Source organism: Tamandua tetradactyla, chromosome X, assembly GCF_023851605.1.
Source record: "Tamandua tetradactyla isolate mTamTet1 chromosome X, mTamTet1.pri, whole genome shotgun sequence".
In the NCBI taxonomy this organism is placed as follows: Eukaryota; Metazoa; Chordata; class Mammalia; order Pilosa; family Myrmecophagidae; genus Tamandua; species Tamandua tetradactyla.
The window spans coordinates 27,539,590-27,561,297 of NC_135353.1; the positions used below are offsets into that span (position 1 = coordinate 27,539,590).

Sequence of the window (21,708 nt, forward strand, 5' to 3'; positions counted from 1 at the left end):
ATCTAGTTTCATAATATTTTCATTGCCCCAAATGGAAGCCCTGATTCCATAAGGCAGTCACTCCACATTCCTTCCAAACCAATCTGTTTTCTGTTTCCATGGATTTACCTATCTGGGTAAATGGATTCTCATATAAATGGAATCCTATAATGGCTGACATTTTTATATCCGGCTTCTTTCACTTAGCATGTTTTTGAGGTTCATTCACAGTCACATGTATTTTTTTTATGGCTGAATAATATTCCACTGCACATATATACGATTTGTTAATCCATTCATATGTTGATAGACATTTGGGTTGTTTTGTTTCTACCTTTTGGCTATTGTGAATAGTACTGCTATGAATATGCGTGTATATATATATTCGAGTGCTTGTTTTCAATTCCTTTGGGCCTATACCTAGGATCATATTACACTTTGAGATACAGTTTATATGGGCTTCAAAACAAAAACAAAACCCCACAGAAATTTCTATATAATGAATATGATTTTTTTTTCATGTGTACTATATAGCTCTTTTCATTAAAAAGCACTCTTCTGGAGTAGAGAGGCAAGCAAACTCTATTCCTGTAGTTGGATTTTTAAATTGGTACAGATTTTTTGGATGGCAATTTTTATCAAAACGTTAAATGTACATGCCCTTAACTTAGCAGTTCCACCTCTGGAAATTTAGCCTAGGAAATTACTTGCATAGGAAGAATTCCAGTTAATTCATACAATGAAGTACCATGGAGCTGTTAAAGTGTTAGAAATCTAGATGTACTGACACCTTGTAATGTTGTTCAAATGAAAAAAAAAGCAAGCTATGGAACTATAGGTATAGTATGATCCATCCTACTTATGCTCGAAAAAGAGATGTGTACATATTTTATATGTGCAGAAGCATTTAGAAGGATACAAACATATCAAATACTTCTGGGGAGTGGGACCGTACAGATGGGGGGATTTTAACATTTTCTTTATCTACTTTTACAATATTTTAATTTTCTGGAATGACCATGTATTACTTTTTTCATTGAGGTTTAAAATTCACATAATATAAAAATTCACGCTTTTAAAGTATACAGTTTGTGGTTTTTAGTATATTCACAATGTTGTGCAAACATCATCACCATTAAATTCCAAAACCTTTTCATCACCTCAGAAAGAAACCCATTAACAGCCACTCCCCATTCCCCCCATCCCCTGCCTCTTAACCACTCATCTGCTTTCTGTTTCTGTGGACTTCCTATTCTGGATATTTCATATAAATGGAATTATATGACCTTTTGTGTCTAGCTTCTTAGTACAATATCTTTGAGGTTCATCGAGATTGTAGCATGTATCAAGTACTTCATTGTTTTTTATGGCTATATGTTGCTTTTATAAATAAAGCAATCTGTAAATAATTTTGACTCAAAGAAATACTTAGAAAATCTTACCCTTTTGTATAAATCACCATATAGAATCAAAATGACAGCTCTAAATCCAATGTCCATATTAAAATACAATATATTTCTGCCCCTCAATTCTCCCATAAATATCTAGTCCTCAAGTCCTATTTCAAAGGTTATCCCCCTCCAACAATATTTTTTTATATATGCCTCTTTATTATATTCTTTAGCATTCACACAACAGACCTAGTTAACTCCTTGCCCATCTGCTGCATCCATATCTCCCCGTCACTGCCTTCACCCCAACATAAAAACACTTACAGTGAGAGAGAGGTATAGGCAAAGGTATAATTTGGCTATTTATGACAAGGACCAAGGTCTGGTTGATTGACTTCAGTACATGGATCTTTTACAGAATATGTCTGCTACAGTGTAACACTTTAAAGTGCCATCATTAACTTTCTTAGTAACTGGCATTTTATAGTTTTCACCTTCTGAATAAAAACCAAGAATAAATCTCTGCCTTCCATCTTTAATGTCCATTACTTTATTATCTGAATAAGGCAAAATTATATAACACTGGTTGATAAATAAAGCAGCACCTTGTCCACACAACTGAGGATTCAAAGACATAAATGTAATAGGATTTGGAGCTTTCTCTGAAAAAAAACGGGGGAGGACTGGCCATTTACTGCCAGATATTTTTTCTATGAAATTCTACCAGGTTTATGCTTTGGAATGATCTCAGCAGTTACTGATGACTGCAGCTAAAGAAAAACAGCTGTCAGTAGTTTCAATTAGTCAAAGAAAACTTCACGACTCTCCATCTCCACATTTTTACTGTGGTAATTAAAATGAAACTAAATATTGGGTTTCAAACACACACTCATACACACATACCCCAGGCACTACCAGGTAACATTTGCACTTAAGCAAATCCTGTATTCTAAAGTTAGAACATTAATCAGAACCCGCTGACCTTTTTTCTCTCAATAGGAATGCAGGTTAGGAATTGGGTGTAAGGAATGAGCATATTCTATTAAAACTTTGAATTCTGCCCTAGATAATGAACACCTGAATATATGAGTGGTAGAACAAATAAACTATCCATGGTAATGGGGCAAATTTAAACGTAAAAGGTAGAATTTCTTTGATACAAGGATATTAGGCCTACCCCCATTACCAATCAGATAAATTGTTCTAGGCATTTTGGTTAGCTTATTCTCAAAATCACTTTCTAACTAGGTTCCAGGGGACCTGATTTAAGCTATAGATATCTAAACCATGTAAGAAAAAGAACAAGGACATAATGTAGTTGGTTCTACTATTCTTAAAAGTCAGCTGTATCTCTCCAGCTTTGTATTGTGAAACTTTGAACTGAACTCAAATTTACATTCTTCTTTCTCTGATACTTGTCTAACAACAAGTTATTAAACAAACCGGGCATTTCACCTTGAAATAAAGCAAGACTAAAAGGAACACAATTTCTAGTATCAAATATTTCATTATATGTTTTTACAAAAAAGACATACAAATATGAAAGTCATAACTCATTTATTGAATGAATAGTATATGCAAGAATACCAATAAAAGAAAACTAATACTACAAACTACAATTTTGAAAATAAAGCCAATACAACAGTAACAAAATATACATAACATGAGAGGAATGTTTGATTTTGACCCATAATGCATTCCTTATTTTTACAATTAACCTAAATGTCTGTTAGAACAAAACTGTATACCTTGGTCTAACTTAAGTGCTTTTTAAAAAAGCAACAACACTCCAGGATACTTTTTATTTTGCTTTGCAGTATTTAAGAGTCACACATTTGTTCAAGTACATAGATTCTGATTCAACAGTAGATCTATATATCTTGTTATTCTCTTAATATCTTGAGTAGCAAGTACTCCTGAGCAAGTACTATCTGGAATTCTAAAATTGCTGATCTTTGAAATAAAATTTACTTCAGTTGTGGGTTTTTAATAAAGTGAGATGAAAGTAAAATTCACAGCCCCCCTACCCCAGGAACAAAGAGCTTTTATTAAAGTATAGAAACTCAAGTCTATCTTTCTACACTAAAGAACGTTTCTTACTAACATTTCTGGTAAGGCAATAAATGCTCCAGAATAATCTTCAATATACGCTTGCAAAGATTACACTGTTTAGTATCAATAACAAAAAAAGAAAGAAAAAAAGGAAAAAGGAAAGGACGCTTCAAAATTTCAAGCTAAAATATGCATAAAAGACAGAAATGGCAGTATTTTTTGAAATGATGTAAATGTTATATACTCATCAAATAATGTCATGCTTATTAAAACTACAGTTAAGGACTTAAGAGATGTACAGTAAATACACTGCTGAGGTACATTTTTCTAAATATTAATACCACAATGTAATTACTACCCAGAAGATGATGATACTACTTGGGAACATAAGTACTGTACAATTTTTACATTGTAAGGCACTTTTACTCAGCATGTGACAAAAAAAATGGATAGAGAATCAAAATATTGGAGGTTCACAACCCAAACATGATTTTTCATGTGACTTCAATTTACATTTCAGTTTTTAATGAAAGATTGTTCAGCCAATCACACCACAGTGAGAGAAATAGGTAGCCAGCCACCTATCTAGCCAACCAAAAGATAAAGTGCTATTCTGGTGGCCAGTGGCAGAGAAAGGGTTGAAGAAACCCATACAAAGTCATGTATTTCACTATGTAACAAATCCATCAACTGACAGTTATATAGTTTTAGAAGTCTTTTATATTAATTATTGACTGGCCATTATTACCCCGGCACCTTCCATTTTTCCTAAAAAAATCATTACAGTAGTTGTCAAAAAATGAAGGTGCTCTCATTCCAGGGGTAAGCATATGGCATACAATGTAAAAAGGATTTAGACACAGTGATAAAATATTTAAAATAATGGTTTTCAAGCTGTTGTAAGGAAATAAAGTACAGATCCTTTGGGGAAAGTCACATAGCTTGGTAAACAAACATCTAGATCTGTCCTTGCACTTCAAGTCATGATGAATTTTGAAAATTAATCACATACACACACACACAAAACAATGGTATATTTAGAGCAAAAAGAGAAAACATATAGGACAACCCACTACTAAAGCTAGTTTCCTTTTAAAAGTAACAATAAAAGATGGTTTAAAAAAGGAATCACCGAGTCCCTTGATTTAAGTAAATGTGTGCATACACACTTGACAAACATGACTTTAAGGGACTAGCAGTTTTTTTAAAAATCAGTCATTAAGCACAGTGTAATTTCCACCTATTACATTTTAGAAATGTTTTTCTAATAGCTGCAGAAACCCTCAATGTATAGTTAAGTTAACATGTAATTTCATGTCTGCTAATTTGCTTTAATGTGGTAGGTTAACTAATAATTCAGAAATCAGAAACCCTACCCTTGATACTGAGGTGCTATGGCAATATTAGGCAGACCACAACTAAAGTTTTTTTTTTTGTTTTTTTTTTTGTTTTTTTTTTTTTTTTTTGGTTTTGCCATAAGGAAATATATAAATGTGCTTCAGCAGGTAAGTGGAAGAAAATATCACTAGCTAGAAATGCCAGTGTGAAAATCATTTCTAAAAAGCTGGGTTCTTAGGCTTTGAGCAATGATACTGAAGATCTATCAATAAAACAACACCATGCCCTATTAGAAGAAAATTAGGGCGTAAAAGCCTATTTAATAGATAACCAAAGCAATGAATGAAAACATTAAAAATATTAAATAAAGTTTCTAAAATAGTGGTCACAAAATTAAAAATAAATACTGTTTTATGAAAAGACTGTTTTTCACTCCTATAGCACATGAGACCTCCTTACATACTTTGGGCCAATATGTGAAGTGTTCCACAGAACAGGGCACTTGAGAGGAAAGGGTTTCAAGACGTGGTGGCTAAAGTCCTTAGTGAGTGGTAACCCTTTAAATCTTATATAGTTTTAATTTACTGTTGTTAAATTCTTAGGTTAAACTTTAAAGGATTCAATCATTTTGCCAGAAGCTCTTTGTATGACATGGAAAGAGAAGACGTGTATTGTCAAGAGAATTTTGGCATAAGCACTGGAACTCACTGCTTATAATCACCAGTTGCCTGAGTTCATGCTGGTCAGTGAGAACAACTTTAACAGGAACCAAATAAAAAGCTTTTGCGCACTTCTTGGAAGAGATTTTTAGCACGTGCTAAAAAAAGCCAAGAGAAAAAGAAGTTCTCTTCATTTCTAGCCTCCATGACTTGAGTGTAAAAAAAAATCACGAGTTACTTTATGCTGTCACTGGAAGCACGTTTGCACTGTAAAGAAAAATCTGCATATGCTTTCTCTTGAATGTAAATCACTAAACAAACTTAAAAACATTCTAAACAGAACTTTGTTCAGTCCAGAAATATAGCTTAATTCATTTCAATCTGCTTTAACTGTTGACGCTGTACACAGGGTTAATAGTGTTTCAATTGCTTTCCAGAACTGCAAACTACTGCTATGTAGTATCAACATGTCAAATTCTGCCATCTAGTGAAGGCTCATAAAACAAACAGGACATTTTTTAGGCAGTTCAATGAAGGATTTAAGAGTTGGGCAGTAAAAAGTTACAAACCCATTTTGATTTTAGAAAACAGTGAAAGAAGAAAAGTAGTTATGGATGTCTTATTCATTCTCAGTTTTCTAACTCTGTCCCATGAACCTGTTTAAGAGATGATAAAAAAATGTAAAATATGATGCTTGAGGGAAAACAATGAATATATGTTATTGAGAAGTGAGAATATTTTGTTGATTTGCATTGCAACTACTTATTGATAAAGCAGATAGGCTTTTTGTACTGTTAGAAAAATCAGCTAGCTAAAAAAAAAAAACAAATATGTAAGCAACACAATCCTCTGCATTCTAGTAACATGCTCTTAACTAAACATAGCATTAAAAAATCTTACTGCATACCATTACATCAACACATATCAGTGTGTACTATATCCTGACAAGTAATCTGATATGATTAACTTTCATACCTAGTTTCCATTAAGTTGTTGCTGATTTAGTTGTTGTTGCTGATCAGTTTCTACTTTTCCCCGGCTTTTGCTCTCTCGTTCCTCATCTTCTTCATCTCTTTCATCATTTCCACTATGATTTTTACAATATAGTCTACAATGGTGAAAGACAAAAATTTCAAAATGTTTGGTCATGGTTAATAAGAATACATTTCATTATCACTAGAGGATGAGGTTTGGTGCCCCTTTTAAATATAGGTTTCCTCAGCCACACTCCACAATGACTTACAAGGGCATTTCTATTTAGAAGACAGGGAAGCATCCTACTATTGAGATAATGCAAGTTCATCTGAAATACAATCTCTGGTTCAGGATGACGTTAAATTATCACATATGCCCCAAATAAGGCAAGTCCTCATTTTTCCCAATGAGATTAAAAACAAAGTTTTTATATAGCATGAAAACATCAACGTTCAGGTATGTAGATAAAATAATGAAATGTCTTTAATTTTGATATTTATTCTTAATTTAAATCACATTTTGGGAAATAAAACATACTGAACATATACTGCTTCTTTCCACTCATATTTCACACACAAAAAAAGTTGTTCAAACTCCTCAAATGCCTTTCATTATTAGTGTCCTGGCCTTCATTAGAATGTTTTTGTGAGTCACATAACAGCTTTTCTGGCACTGCATTTGGCTATGAATCTCAATCTTGACTAGTCCCGCCAATTTTTCTCATGACACTGACTTTTTGGGAAGAGATCAGGTCAGTTCTTGATCTTGTCAACAATACTTTGGATCCGTCTGAATGTTTCCTCATGGTACTTTTTTACTTGTTTCCCTCTCACCACATATTTCTTATAAACTGAAAGTAAGGTCAAAGGGCTTTGTTAGCTTCAGTTTCAACTTTTCTCTTTCAGTCGAGGAGACTTTGAAGATGATCATGCATACTTCAGGAGACAGGAATTTTAGACCGTACCACTATTAGTGATGCTAGGTGGTGGCAACTGCCTGATTTCTCCATTGTAAAGGTAGGTTTTCCTCTTTGAAATGAGCAAGTAATCTCTAGACATCATGCTGTTCCAATAATATATATATACTGCACATGTGAAACTCATTCAGTTTCTAATGAAAATAAGGATATAGGTGATTTAGGATAAGGGTTTAGGTTGCTTTAATGTATACACTAATACATATTTTATGGTTAACTACGCCCATCCTAACCAAAGAAGAGCAGTACATAATTGTAATCAAATATTAGAAGCAAATTTTGTTATGTACAAGATAACAAAGTAGAATGCTTAGAAAATGTTCTGCGGGTCAGCATAAATAAATGCTCTGAACTGTCTAATTTGAGAGGTTTCTAACATTTTTAATCAAATAAAAGGCAGGGATGGGTTGGAGGGGACAACAATAACAACGGACTTCCAACTTAGGTTTGTTCATTCTGTTTCTCTTTATTCTTAAAACACTTTCAATAACTTTAAAAGAGCTACGGAGAGTTTGTACTCTTCAAATGCTGAACACTGGAAACCACTTTTTTGTTCTTAAGATAGAGTTGAAATATTAAATGTGAGATTCCTATACAGTACCACCTATGAAGTAGTCTTCCTAAAATAAAAAGTATAACCTGAATCTAATTCAGCATTTGAGCAAACTTATAGTTTACTAGGAAATACGGGGGACAGAGGAACAAGTAAAGCGGCATCATGAAAAACAATTAGACAAATCTAGAATGTGGGACTTCTACAGAACAACTTATTGGGGTTCTTCAACAAGGAAGGGATGAGGTGGGGACTGCTTCATATTAATAGAATGTTAAGAGATCTATTTATCGAATGCAATGTATGGACCCTGTATATACCCAGATTTGAACAAATCAACTCGAAATAGGCATTTTTAAGACAAATGGGGAAACGTGAAAGAAAGTTGACTGTTTTAGAGATGATACTAAGAAATTATTGCTAATTTTACAAAGCATGCTCGCAGTATAGTGATTATATAAGAAACACCCATATTTTAAAGAAATGCATATTGAAGTATATAGGGATAAAATGATATGAGGTCTGGGATTCCACTTTAACATACATTAGGAAAAAAACAAGATAAAACAAGTATCTTGGTAATTGCTGATATGGGGATTTGTTAAATTATTCCATTTTTTTGTATGCAGTTGAAGATTTTTATAACAGAACCTTTTATTTTTAAAAGATGGATCTTTGTGAGAACAAATATAATCTTTTAATGGGATTATTTTTTCATTCTGGAATATTTCTCATAGGCACATTATATGCCATTCATCAGACCAGGCACCAAGATCACAGATGTCAATCAGGCACACGAGATCCCTGCTTTCACAGAACTTACATTTTTATGGTGGGAGATGGACACACAATTTTGTATAGTATAAATATTTAAATAGTTTAAAATACAATAAAGACAATAAAACCGGATAAATAGTATCAGTATATAATCCTCCCTCCACTCCTCTTTATAATATGAATATATATTCTGTATCCACAATGGCAAATTAAGTAAGGAAATTCACATTTACGGAGATAGGGAAGCCACTTCATTCAGAAAGATTCCTCCTTGCATTTCCTCCTATTTGCCTACTCTTCTCTCCTCAAATTATTTGCATATGGATTCTTATTTGAATTCAATGCTCTCTATGAAAAAATTCTGAAATCCACATAATTGTAATCAAATATTAGAAACAAATTTCCAAAAAACATAAAAAGAGCAATTCAAATAATCATGGGTCCTAATGCAACTATTTTCTGTATAAGGATGGTCACTGGAACATGGTTTTTATAATAGCTAAATAGCAAAAGCAACCTAAATGTCTAAAAAAAGGAATCGATTAAATAAATTGATACACCCATATACTGAAATGCTAAGGAAACATTAAAATGGTGATGGAGAACTATTTTTAACATCATAGAAAAATGTTAAATTAAGTGGGAAAAAGATTATAAAACAGCTTGTTTTTACAAATATATAGTCACACAAAAGTCAAGAAGTAATTATTTCTAAAGATTTGAAAGTGTTATCTCAAGGTGGTAGAATTAAAGTCGTTGACTCTTCTCCTCCACCTCTATGCAACTAATGAGAAGTAATCACTGTTAAATTTGATATACTTCTAGAAAGTTTTCTACGTACACAAAAACATACACACATATATGTACTTTCTATTTGCTACAATAGGATTACTATACATATTGCATTATAACTTGTTCTATCACAGAAATACCTTTCCATGACTTTATACCTGGATCTACTTCATTCTTTAATTGCTGCATAGTATTCTACTATATGCATGCACTAAAATTTATTTATCAAATCTCCTGATGGGCATCCAGATTTTATTTTGTTTTTCTTTTTGCTATTGTGGGTAAAAGGCTAACCAAAAAAATCTTTTCCCATTCTGCAAGAGAATCTGACCTTTGGTTACCTCTCTAGCTCTGTTCCCCTGGCAACTTAAAAAAATTGGTACTCAACTATTTTACTACACTATGCTACTTATCCCTGATTGGTAGATTGTGTCTGGATTGGGAGAATATAACAGGAAGCCACATCTTTGGGCCTATCTCAGTTCAATATGACTAACGTGGCCCTTATGGGGAACCTGAAAACTATGCCTAATATCTACTTTACAGGAGGTACAGTCTCTTATGGGATTTATGTCTTTTAAGCCAGAGTGGATCTCATGACCACCTGATGTGGATCATATCTTATTGGAACCTGAGCTGTACTGCTATACTGACTGCTGCAAGGACTCCCATAGAGGAGGGATATTTGATGCTGTCCCACTGGCAAGCTGCAGTTCCTATCTTATACCCTTCTTGAGTATACTGATGCCACCTGTGGTAATATTCTCAGTGTAAAAGGATAGACAAGTCTAGGAAGATGCTCTACAGGGTACTGCAGCTATTATTAACAATAATATAATGAAACATCTTAGACACACATCTATGTACTATTGTCTGTTTGCTGCCCTAAGACAAATTCCCAGAAGTACTAGTCTTAGTAGAGCAAAAAATATACACTGTTTTGTTTAAGGTTTTTGTTTCCAATGATAAATTGCTCTCTAGAACATTTTTTTCAATTTACATCCTACCTTAACGTTAAATGAGACTGTCCATGTTCCCATAACCTAGCCAACATGAAACAGTATGAACACTATTAATCTTTGCCCATCTGATAGGCAAAAATTGATAGCTTCAGACAATCAAAAAGTATTGGCAAAGTCCCCTGAGGGATGGGAGAAAGAATATGGAACTATTAAACCTTACCATCAGGGAATCCCCTGATACTGTGCCAAACTTTAGGGACACCCAAATCAATACGCCATGCCCTTGATCCTGAGGCTTACTCTTGTGAAGCTTACGTAGGTAGCAGAGAAGCTTAGACTACCTATAAGTATGCCTAAGAATTACTTCTGGAGGACCTCTGTTGTTGCTCAGATGTGGCCTCAGTCTCTCTAAGCCCAACTCTACAAGTGAAATCATTGCCCTCCCCTTACATGGGACATGACATCTAGGGGTGAAAGTCTGTCTCCCTGGCGACGTGGGAGAAGACTCCCAGGAATGAATCCAGACCGGGTACCATGGGATCAACAATTCCATCCTGACTAAATGGGGGAAAGAAGTGTAATTAATAAAGTATCAGCAGCAGAGAGAGTTCAAATAGAGTCTAGAGGCTACTCTGAAGGTTGCTCTTAAACAAGCTTAAACCGTGCTTCCTATCATAACCTGCCAACCCCCAACCAGGACCATTCCAGCCGATCCTAAAGAACACCTAGGGCAATTTATAAGATTCCACAAGGGTTCCAGGCACTAGAGTAACTTTCCAGAAACCTACAACCTCCAGATGGGTCCCTGGTCCAGATAAGTCCTGAAACTTAGCCCAGGCTCTCCAGAGTATCACACAGTTCCATCTCCCTACCCCATATTATTGACAGCCCCTTCCAACATGAAAAAATTAGATTGGCCATAGCCCAAACACTCCTAAAAAGAGGGACAGAATGATCTAAGGTGATGGTGGAGTTATACAGAGAGGATAAAATTTAACAAGTGAATATGATTGCTGAATCATTAAATTGATCTCTCTTTTAGTCTCCAGTATCTTAGAGCAGCTAGAAGTAAAAAGCTAAAATTGTAGAATTGCAACCCATGTCAAACTCTGAAATATGTTCTTCAACTAATCGTGGTGCCGTACTTTGAAATTTGTAGATTTTTTGTATATAAGTTATTTTTCACAAAAGAAGAAAGAAAAAAGTTGATTGTGATAATAAAAAAAATTTAAGCCCTCTAGCCTCCTATATTCTGGAGCGGCTAGAAGGAAAAATAGGAGAGGATCATATGGTAGCCCATGACAAACTCTGGGATCTGTCCTGTAACTACTTGTTGAAGAGTGCTTTGAAAACTATTGCTTTTTTTTATTTCTTTGCTTTGTACATGCTATACTATACAATAAAAAAAATAAAAATTGATAGCTTCTAGTTTTAATTTATATTTCCTTCATTATTAGTACGTGACGATGAACTTTTTTTCACATGCTTACTACCCATGGCTATTTCTTTTTCTGTAAATTGCCCATTTAAGTTCTATGCCATTTTTAAATTGGGTTGTGTTTTTCTCAACAATTTTAAGTTTTCTTTATGTAATTAAATAAAAATCTAGTTTCTGTCATGCTTAGAAAGGCCTTCTATACTCAAGATTATAGAACATTTTCCTACATTACCCACTAATAATTTTATTTTTATGTTTAAATTTCAATCCATCTAGAATTTATTTTTGGGTACAGCCTGAGGTGAATATCCAAAGTATTTTTTCTAAATGGAGAGCCAATTGTATAGATATCATTTACTGAATAATCTATCCTGCCTCCAGATTTAAAATATGTCTCTGCAATCATAAAATTCCGACAAAGATTTTCATGGGTCTATTCCCAGACTTGCTATTCTGTTCCTGCCATCTTTAATATTGTGCCAGTACTACACTATTTTAACTACTCTGAGACTGGTTTTGATATCTAGAATGGAGAGATTTCCTCTTTCAACAGCCTTAAAAATTTTCTTGTCTTTATGCAATAGACTGCAAGTTGACTATCCCAGTATCCATTTCTTCCCCATACCTAAGAAGTATGAAACCAAGTTTCATTTGGGTAGCAATGTCTCTGCTAAGACTACATTTCCCAGTCTCCCTTAGACATATGACTAAATTCTGACAAATAAGATACTGAGTAAAGTGTATATGAAACTTTCAGGAAGATTGATGAAGACCAATTCAGTTAGGAGGACAGGCGCTTTTATCCTATTTTTCTTTTCTCCTGCTTCCTCTTATTGCAGGCACCTTGAACTATGAGGTGCCATTGAGTATGCAAGAGCCCCAAGGATAGGAGAGCAGAAAAGATGGTAATCTGGGCCCCTGATGACACTGAAAAGCTGCCTACCACATCTGGACTGCTGTCCTCTGGACTGCTTTTAGGTGAGAAATGAAGTTCTATCTTGTTTAAGGAACTATTTTTTATTTTGCTATATAAGGTGAACCTAATCATTACAGATAGAAAATTATATCACATTTACTCTTCTAGTGCTTTTATTACTAAACACAGTTTGGGAAAATTTATTATATATAATTAGCACATTATGCAGTCACCCAAATGACTTGGTGACCACTTGTATAAACTGCTTTATTCACAGAATATACTAGACTCTAAGGTCATTGGTTTATTTCTTACTAGGGACGTGAGAGTGACGAACAACTCTCAAAGGCAAAATAAGCGTTTGGGGAGTCCCTTGAGAGACTGGAGAAAAAATATGGAACTGTCAAACTTTCCCATCTGGGAAACCCCTGGCGCTCACTCACACATTAGGGACTCCCAAGAAAATAGGCCAAGCCCTTGATTTTGAGGCTTGCCCTTTTGAAATTTATTTCTGTAGAGAAGAAGCTAAAAATATCTATAATGAGGCCTAAGAGTTGCTTCCAGGAATCCTCTTTAGTTGCACAGAGGTGGCCTCTCATTCTCTAAGCCCAACTCTGCAAGGAAAATAATAATCGTCCCCTCTATGGGGGACATGCCATCCGGGGATGAAAGTCTCCCTGACAACATGGGACAGGAATCCCAGGGATGAACTGGCCTTGTACCGTGAGAATGATAATGCCTTCTTGACCAAAACGGGGAAAAGAAAGGTAACAAAACAAGATATCAGTGGCTAAGAGAGTTTGAGAGGGTATTCTGGAGGCTACTCTTATGCAATTGTGCCGGTTTGAATCTCGTGTACCCCAGAAAAGCCATGTCCTTTAACCCTCATTCCATATTGCTGGGTGGCAGGAGTGTGAATATCCCTGGTATGGGACAGAAATCCCAGGGTGAGCTGGGACTCGACATCAAGTGATTGGGAAAACTTTCTTGACCAAAAGGGGAAGGGAGAAATGAGACAAAATAAAGTGTCAGTGGCTGAGAGATTTCAAACAGAGTTGAGAAGTTATCTTGGAAGCTATTTTTATGCATTATATAGATAATTCTTTTTCAGTTTATGGTATATTTGAGTGGCTAAACGGAGTACCTGAAACTGTAGAGCTGTGTTCCAGTAGCCTTATTTCTTGAAGATGAAGGTATGAAGATATAACATTTACAGTGTGACTGTGTTATTGTGAAAACCTTGTGTCTGGTGTTCCCTTTATCTAGGGTATGGACAGATGAGTAAAAAATATGGATAAAAAAATAAACAAATAATGGGGAAACAAAGGTTAAAATATATTGGGTAGATGAAATACTAGTGGTCAATGAGAGGGAGGGGTAAGGGTATGGTATGTATGAGTTTTTTCTTTTTCTTTTTACTTCCTTTTCCGGAGTGATGCAAAAGTTCTAAAAAATGATCATGGTGGTGAAGATACAACTATGTGAAAAAATTGTGAGCCATTGATTGTACATCACGTAGGGAAAGCTTGCATGTCAAGAATGTTTGTGTTTATATGTTGTTTTGTCAATAAAAATATTTTTAAAAAACTATGTAACATCATAAATTTAACTCATAGAGCCCAAATAATTAAAATGTGATTGAATTAAAACTAAAATTAGAAATTGTTTAAAAAAACTTTTTTTACTGTATAGTATAACATATATACAAAGCAAAGAAATAAAAAGCAATAGTTTTCAAAGTACTCTTCAACAAGTAGCTAGAGGACACTCCCAGAGTTTGTCATGGGCTACCATATATACGATCCTCTCAGATTTTTTTCCATCTAGCTGCTCCAGAATATAGGAGACTAGAAGGTGTAAATACTTTTTTTATCATCACAATCAACTTTTTTCCTTCTTTTTTTGTGAAAAAGAACATATATACAAAAAAGCAATAAATTTCAAAGCACTGCACCACAATTAGTTGCAAAATTTATTTCAGAGTTTGACATGGGTTACAATTCCACAACTTTAGGTTTTTATTTCTAGCTGTTCTAATACACTGGAGACTAAAGGAGATAGGAATTTAATGATTCAGCATTCATACTCATTTGTTATATCCTATCTTCACTGTATAACTTCACCATCACCTTTGATCTTTCCATACCTCTCTTGAGGGATGTTTGGGCTGTGGCCATTTTAAATTTTTGATATTGGAGGGGCCTGTCACTAATATGGGGTAGGGAGATGGAACTGTCTGATATTCCGGAATGGGTCCTCTAGGTTTCAGTATTTATCTGGTCCAGCGATCTATCTGGAGGTTGTAGGTTTCTGGAAAGTTACTCTAGTGCCTGGAACCCTTGTGGAATCTTATATATTGCTTTAGGATTGGCTGGAATGGCCCTGGTTGGGGGTTGGCAGGTTATGTTAGGTAGCAAGGTCTACCTGCAGCTAGCATAAGAGCAACCTCCAGAATAGCCTCTAGACTATTTGAACTCTCTCTGCTACTGATACTTTATTACACTTCTTCTCCCCCTTTTGGTCAGGATGGAATTGTTGATCCATGGGAGCTTTCTGATTATCCATTGGAGATGTGATCCACCCAATTGTGGGTATTAATTTTTGATTAAGGTTTCCATGGACATGTGTCTCTACCCATTCAAGGTGGGGTTGCTTACTGGAGCCCTTTAAGAAGGAACCAATTTGAAAAAAGCTCCAGAGCCCATGAAGCCAGAGATCTTTGGAGATGAAGAAGGAAAACACTTATGGGGGAGCTTCTTGAAACAAGAAGCCTGGAGAGAAAGCTGGCAGAAGTTGCCATGTTCACCATGTGCCTTTTCAGTCAAGAGAGAAATGCTAAACATCATGGGCCTTCCTGAACCAGGGTTATTTTCCTGGATGCCTTAGATGGGACATTTCTATAGCTTTGCTTTAGTTTGGACATTTTCATAGCCTTAGAACTGTAAACTTGCAACTTAATAAATTCTGCCCCCCTTGTTGAAGTGTACTTTGAATATTATTGTTTTCTCTTTTTTTGTATATATGTTATACCTCAAATTTAAAAAAACGTCAAGAGATGGCTGACTAGAGCAGCTTGAAATTAGCCCTGTTCCATGGAAAAGTCAGAGAAGGGACAGGAAGGTGACTGAGGCAGCAATTCAGAAGTGCGGCTGACCTGGGAAAGTCTTCTGCACCATATATGGCAGCCCTGGTTGCAGAGGCTGAGCTGGAGCCTGGCGTGGTGGTGCGGAGCGACGGAGCCCGCAGGAATGCGCTGATGGGTACACAGTACTAGGAAGTAAGCCAGGCCGCGTTCCTTGGGTGCACTACCTTCACCGGCGCAGCCCCTTGAACAGTGACTCACCTCACACCCCACATACCTGAACCCCCGTCATCTGCTCCCATTCCCTGTGCTCCAGGTACCCCCACCCCATCGGCTCCTAGTGAACGTACCTGTCCCCCACCCCCACCCAAGTGCAGCCCAACCCATCTCTCCTGTACCCCTCCCAAGCACTACCTCCCCCTCCCTGTTCCCTGAAGGCTGTTGTCAGCACATAAAGGTTGCACTCACTAACCTCCATAGCTAGGCTACTCCCGCCCCTGCCCATAGCATCACACAGCCTCACCCCACCCTCCCTGAGCTCAGCACATCCATTTACGGCACTCCCAGGCCCATGCATGTGCGTGGGCCCCCAATCATGTCATTCAGTTCTGGGAACAACATGTTACAGCAGACCTAGAACTGCGCATGCACACAGCCCTCAGCCTCACTTCCCAGCTCTGAGAAAATGCCGACGTGCACAGCCAGGTCACATATGCCCCCAATCCACAAAGGCGTAACACCGACCTGCTGCCACAGCTCTATGCATGCGCAGAAAGGGCCCCATGCCTTAGACCAGTGCACACCAGGGTTATGTACCCCAGACCAGTGCACCCACATAGCTACATCCTCGCTGGCCGCTGGGTGCCCACGTTCACAAGCAGCAGTGTAACATCCCCAACCTGCACCCACACCTGCCCTGAAACAAATCACCATACTGATTGCTTCACCCTGTGTCCTGCTCCCTGCTGTACAACCATTCTGCAAACCCAAAGCCTTAGACAACTGAAAGAAATCAACTTCCAAAGTAAATCAATCAAGATATCTACATGCGACAAAGACAGCAGAAGATCACTAAGCATATCACAATACAGACAGATATAGCCCTGCCTAATGACCAAATTAAAACACCTGAGGAGACACAGACATTGGAACAAGTAATCAAAGATGTTCATACAACTCTACTTAACAAAATAAGTGGGACAGCAAATGACATAAAAGAGATCAAGAAGATAGCAGAAGAGCACAAAGAGGAATTTGAAAGAATAAATAGGAAAATAGCAGAAATCACAGAGATTAAAGACTCTGTTGATCAAATAAAAAACATACTAGAGGTACACAACACCAGATTTGAAGAGACAAGAGAAAGAATAAGTGATATAGAGGACGGGATAATTGACTTCAAAGACTCAAAACAGCAAGTGGCAAAAAAGATGGAAAAAATTCAGTGGGAACTCAGAGAAATGATAGGCAAAACAAAGCACGCAAATATAAGAATCATTGGTGTCCCAGAAGGAGAAGAGAGGAGTAAAGGACTAGGAAGAGTAGTTGAGGATATAATGAGGGAAAACTTCCCAACCCTCACAAAGGACATAAATACACAAGTCAAAGAAGCCCAAAGAACTCCAAACAGAATAAATCCAAAAAGGCCTTCTCCAAAGTACATACAATTCAGCTTGTCAAATGTTGAAGAGAAGCAGAAAATCCTGAAAGGGGCAAGAGAAAAACAATCTACTACATACAAGGGAAATCAAATAAGACTGAGTTCAGACTACTCAACTAGCAACCTAGAGGCCAAAAGGCAGTGGTATGATATATTTAAGATCCCGAAAGAGAAAGAGTTTCAGCCAAGAATTCTGTACCCAGCCAAACTGTCCTTTAAAATTGAGGGAGGGATTAAAGCTTTCACAGACAAACAAGTCCTGAAAGAATTTGTTAACAAGAGAATGGCTCTATAAGAAAGACTAAAAGGAGCCCTGCCAGCTGAAAAAAAAAAAAGAGGAGAGGGAGGTCTGGAGGAGGGCACAGAATTGAAGAGTACCACTAAGGGTAATTTACAGAATAAAAAGAGAAAGAGGGAAAAGAATATATAGATCTGACAAATAAAGAAGATAAGATGGTGGAATCAAGAAAGGCCTTTTCAGTAATAATTTTGAATATTAACAGACTAAACTTACCAATTAAAAGATACAGATTGGCAGACTGCCCCTCAAAAGACTTTGTCAAAAAGGTGAAGAGGCAGCCAATTCAATGGGAGAAAATATTTGGAAATCACATATCAGACAAAGGTTTGATCTCCTGTATATACAAAGAAATCATACAACTCAACAACAAAAGAACAAACAACCAAATTATAAAATGGGCTAAAGATATGAACAGGTATTTTCCAGAAGAGCAAATACAGATGGCTCAAAAGCACACGATGAGATGCTCATTTTCACTGGCTATAAGGGAAATACAGATCAAGACTACAATGAGATACCACCTCATACCTATAAGAATGGTTGCCACTAAACAATCAAGAAACTATAAATGTTGGAGAGGATGTGGAGAAACTGGGACACTTATGCACTGCTGGTGGGAATGTACAATCATGCAGCCACTATGGAAGACTGTTTGGTGGTTCCTTAGGAAACTAAATATCAAGCTGCCCTATGACCCAGCAATAGCACTACTTGGTATATACCCAGAAGAGCTGAAAGCAATGACACAGACAGACATTTGCACATCGATGTTCATAGCAACAGAATTCACAATCGCCAAAAGATGGAAACAAACCAAATGCCCATAAACAGACAAGTGGATCAACAAAATGTGGTATATACATACGATAGAATATTATGCAGCAGTAAGACAAAATGACATCCTGAAGCACATGACAAGATGGATGAGCCTTGACATAATGTGGAGCAAAATTAGTCAGACACAAAAGGACAGATACTGTATGATTCCACTTTCACGACCAGCATAAAGGTATAATCAGAGACTTATAATACAGAATACACGGGACTTAGAGATACATAGAAACTAGAGATGGATGAACCGTTAGCTAAGGAGGTTGAACTCCAATGTAGGAGAATAGATAGGAACAGAGGTGATTCTCTAGTGGGTCGAGAAGTAATATTACCATATTGAAGATGAACAAGATTGAAAGGGGTTGTACAGACCTACATATCCCACTGACTCACACTAGAAATATGAATGAGTTCTTGTAAGAATTACTTCAAGATATGATTCTGGAGGAGAACTGCTATTGCATGCTATGAGCTATGTTCAAAAGGAAACCATCAGCACTACCACGGCAACAGCAGAGGTTAATAATGGGGTGAGGGACAAGAGTTAAGAGGAGGTTTAGATCTCCTATTTGGTGAGGGTGTGCTTATTGGTTTTCTTTCCCATGGGAACAATGAAATTATCTAAAATTGAGAATGTTGATGGACTGTGGACTTTGGGCCCTCTACATGATGCCTGATGAATGAAGGACGCACTGAAGGAGATGTAGAATGGTGAACGATGGTGTATACTTATGAACGAAGGCTGTGCTGCCACAAAAAGGAACAATGTCGTGAGGTATGCAACGATGTGAATGAACATGTGAGACATTGGCGAGACAAAATAAGCCAGAAACAAAAAAACAACAATGGTATGGTCATCTTTAGAAAATGCTTAAAACAAAATAGTAGCCTAGATTGTAAGCTTTTAGAGCAGACACATTAAGTTTGTAGTGGTGATTCTTATTTCTGGATTTTGAGAGGCTGTTATATATATATATAACCTGATATTTAGAGATAAGAATGAAACTGAACAGGTTGGAGTTAAAGTAATTCAGAACATACGGGTAAGGAAGACAGTGTCTGTATTTTAGAACCAAACACACCCTTTGAGACCAAAGGAAGAAAGATTCATTTGACCTGGAACTACAATTTTCTGTAGTGCATAATCTAATTCAACCTATCTGTACAGCTCATTTGAACAACTGAAACACAGAAAGCACAGAATGAGAAAGAGGTCCTTTAATCCTGTATAGACTATTGTAATGCCTGGAAACATCTTTGATTATATTAACCAGATAATCACAAAGTATTGGCAAAGTCCCCTGAAGGAGGGGAGAAAAATTATGGAACTATTAAATCTCACCATCAGGGAATCCCCTGATACTGTGTCAAACTTTAGGGACACCCAAATCAATAGGCCATGCCCTCAATCATGAGGCTTACTCTTGTGAAGCTTACGTAGGTAGCAGAGAAGCTTAGACTGCCTGTAGGCATGCCTAAGAGTTACTTCTAGAGGACCTCTGTTGTTGCTCAGATGTGGCCTCAGTCTCTCTAAGCCCAACTCTACAAGTGAAATCATTGCCCTCCCCCTCTACGTGGGACATGACATCTAGGGGTGAAAGTCTGTCTCCCTGGCGACGTGGGAGAGGACTCCCAGGAATGAATCCAGACCTGGTACCATGGGATCAACAATTCCATCCTGACTAAATGGGGGAAAGAAGTATAATTAATTAAGTATCAGTGGCAGAAAGAGTTCAAATAGAGTCGAGGGGCTACTCTGGAGGTTGCTCTTATGCAAGCTTCAGGTAGACTTTGCTACCTATCATAACCTGCCAACCCCCAACCAGGACCATTCCAGCCAATCCTAAAGAACATCTAGGGCAATATATAAGATTCCACAAGGGTTCCATGCTCCAGAGGACACTTTCAAGAAACCTACCACCTCTGGGTCCCTGGTCCAGATAAGTCCTGAGACCTAGTCCAGCCTCTCCAGAACATCAGATAGTTCCATCTCCTTACCTCATATTAGTGACAGTTCCTTCCAATATCAAAAATTTAGAATTGCCATAGCCCGAACAACCACAATAAGAGGTATGGAAAGATCAAAGGTGATGATGGAATTATACATAGAAGATAGGACTTAACAAATGAATATGAATGCTGAATCATTAAATTGATATCTCTTTTAGTCTTCAGTATTTTAGAGCAGCTGGAAGTAAAAACCTAAAATTGTGAAACTGTAACCCATGGTAAAGTTTGAAATATGTTCTACAACCAAGTGTGGTGCTGTGCTTTGAAATGTATAGCTTTTTTGTATATATGTTATTTTTCACAAAAGAAGAAAGAAAAAAAGTCAATTGTGATGATAAAAAAGTATTTAAGGCCTCTAACCTCTTATATTCTGTAACAGCTAGAAGGAAAAATATGAGAGGGTCATATGGTAGCCCATGACAAACTCTGGGATCTATCCTGTAACTACTTTTTGAAGAGTACTTTGAAAACTATTGCTTTTTTAATTTCTTTCCTTCGTATATATGTTACACTATACAATAAAAAAAAAGTGAGAGGAGCCTCTAACCTCCTATATTTTGGAGCAGCTAGAAGGAAATATATGAGGGGATCGTGCCCATGACAAGCTCTGGGATCTGTCCTGTAAGTACTTGCTGAAGAGTGCTTTGAAAGCTATTGTTTTTTTATTTCTTTGCTTTGTATATATGTTATACTATACAATAAAAAAAGTTAAAAATTTAAAAAAAAGAAAAAAAACATTAAAGAAAATAAGTTTGGGGAACTCGACCAACTTATTCTTTTTTCTTACCAAGTAAACAGAACCATTACAGATATACACTGAAACCATTAGCCTGAAGCAGCACATATGAGTGAAAGACCTATAGAAGACAGGGTAATTTATTTCCAAATCTCCAAATTCTTTTGTCATTTTTCCAAGAGAATTTTGCAACTTCTGTCTTCACAATCACTTCCTATTCTAAGCTATAAACAACTCTCATCTGGACCATAAGCAATAGCCTCCTAACTCATCTCTCCAT

General features: G+C 36.6%; 1 protein-coding gene across 2 annotated transcripts in view; it reads right to left on the minus strand.

Annotated features, from left to right (window-relative positions):
• Window positions 1-2,910: 2,910 nt before the first annotated feature.
• Window positions 2,911-21,708, minus strand: part of PHF6 (PHD finger protein 6) — a 66,112-nt gene continuing 47,314 nt past the window's right edge. For both annotated transcript variants that reach the window (XM_077145911.1, XM_077145910.1), the window contains exons 10-11: window positions 6,395-6,527; window positions 2,911-6,075 (exon numbers count right to left, since the gene is read on the minus strand). In XM_077145911.1, coding sequence (XP_077002026.1) covers window positions 6,395-6,527 — 133 coding nt within the window. In that variant the 3' untranslated portion in view covers window positions 2,911-6,075. The remainder of the gene's footprint in view (window positions 6,076-6,394; window positions 6,528-21,708) is intronic.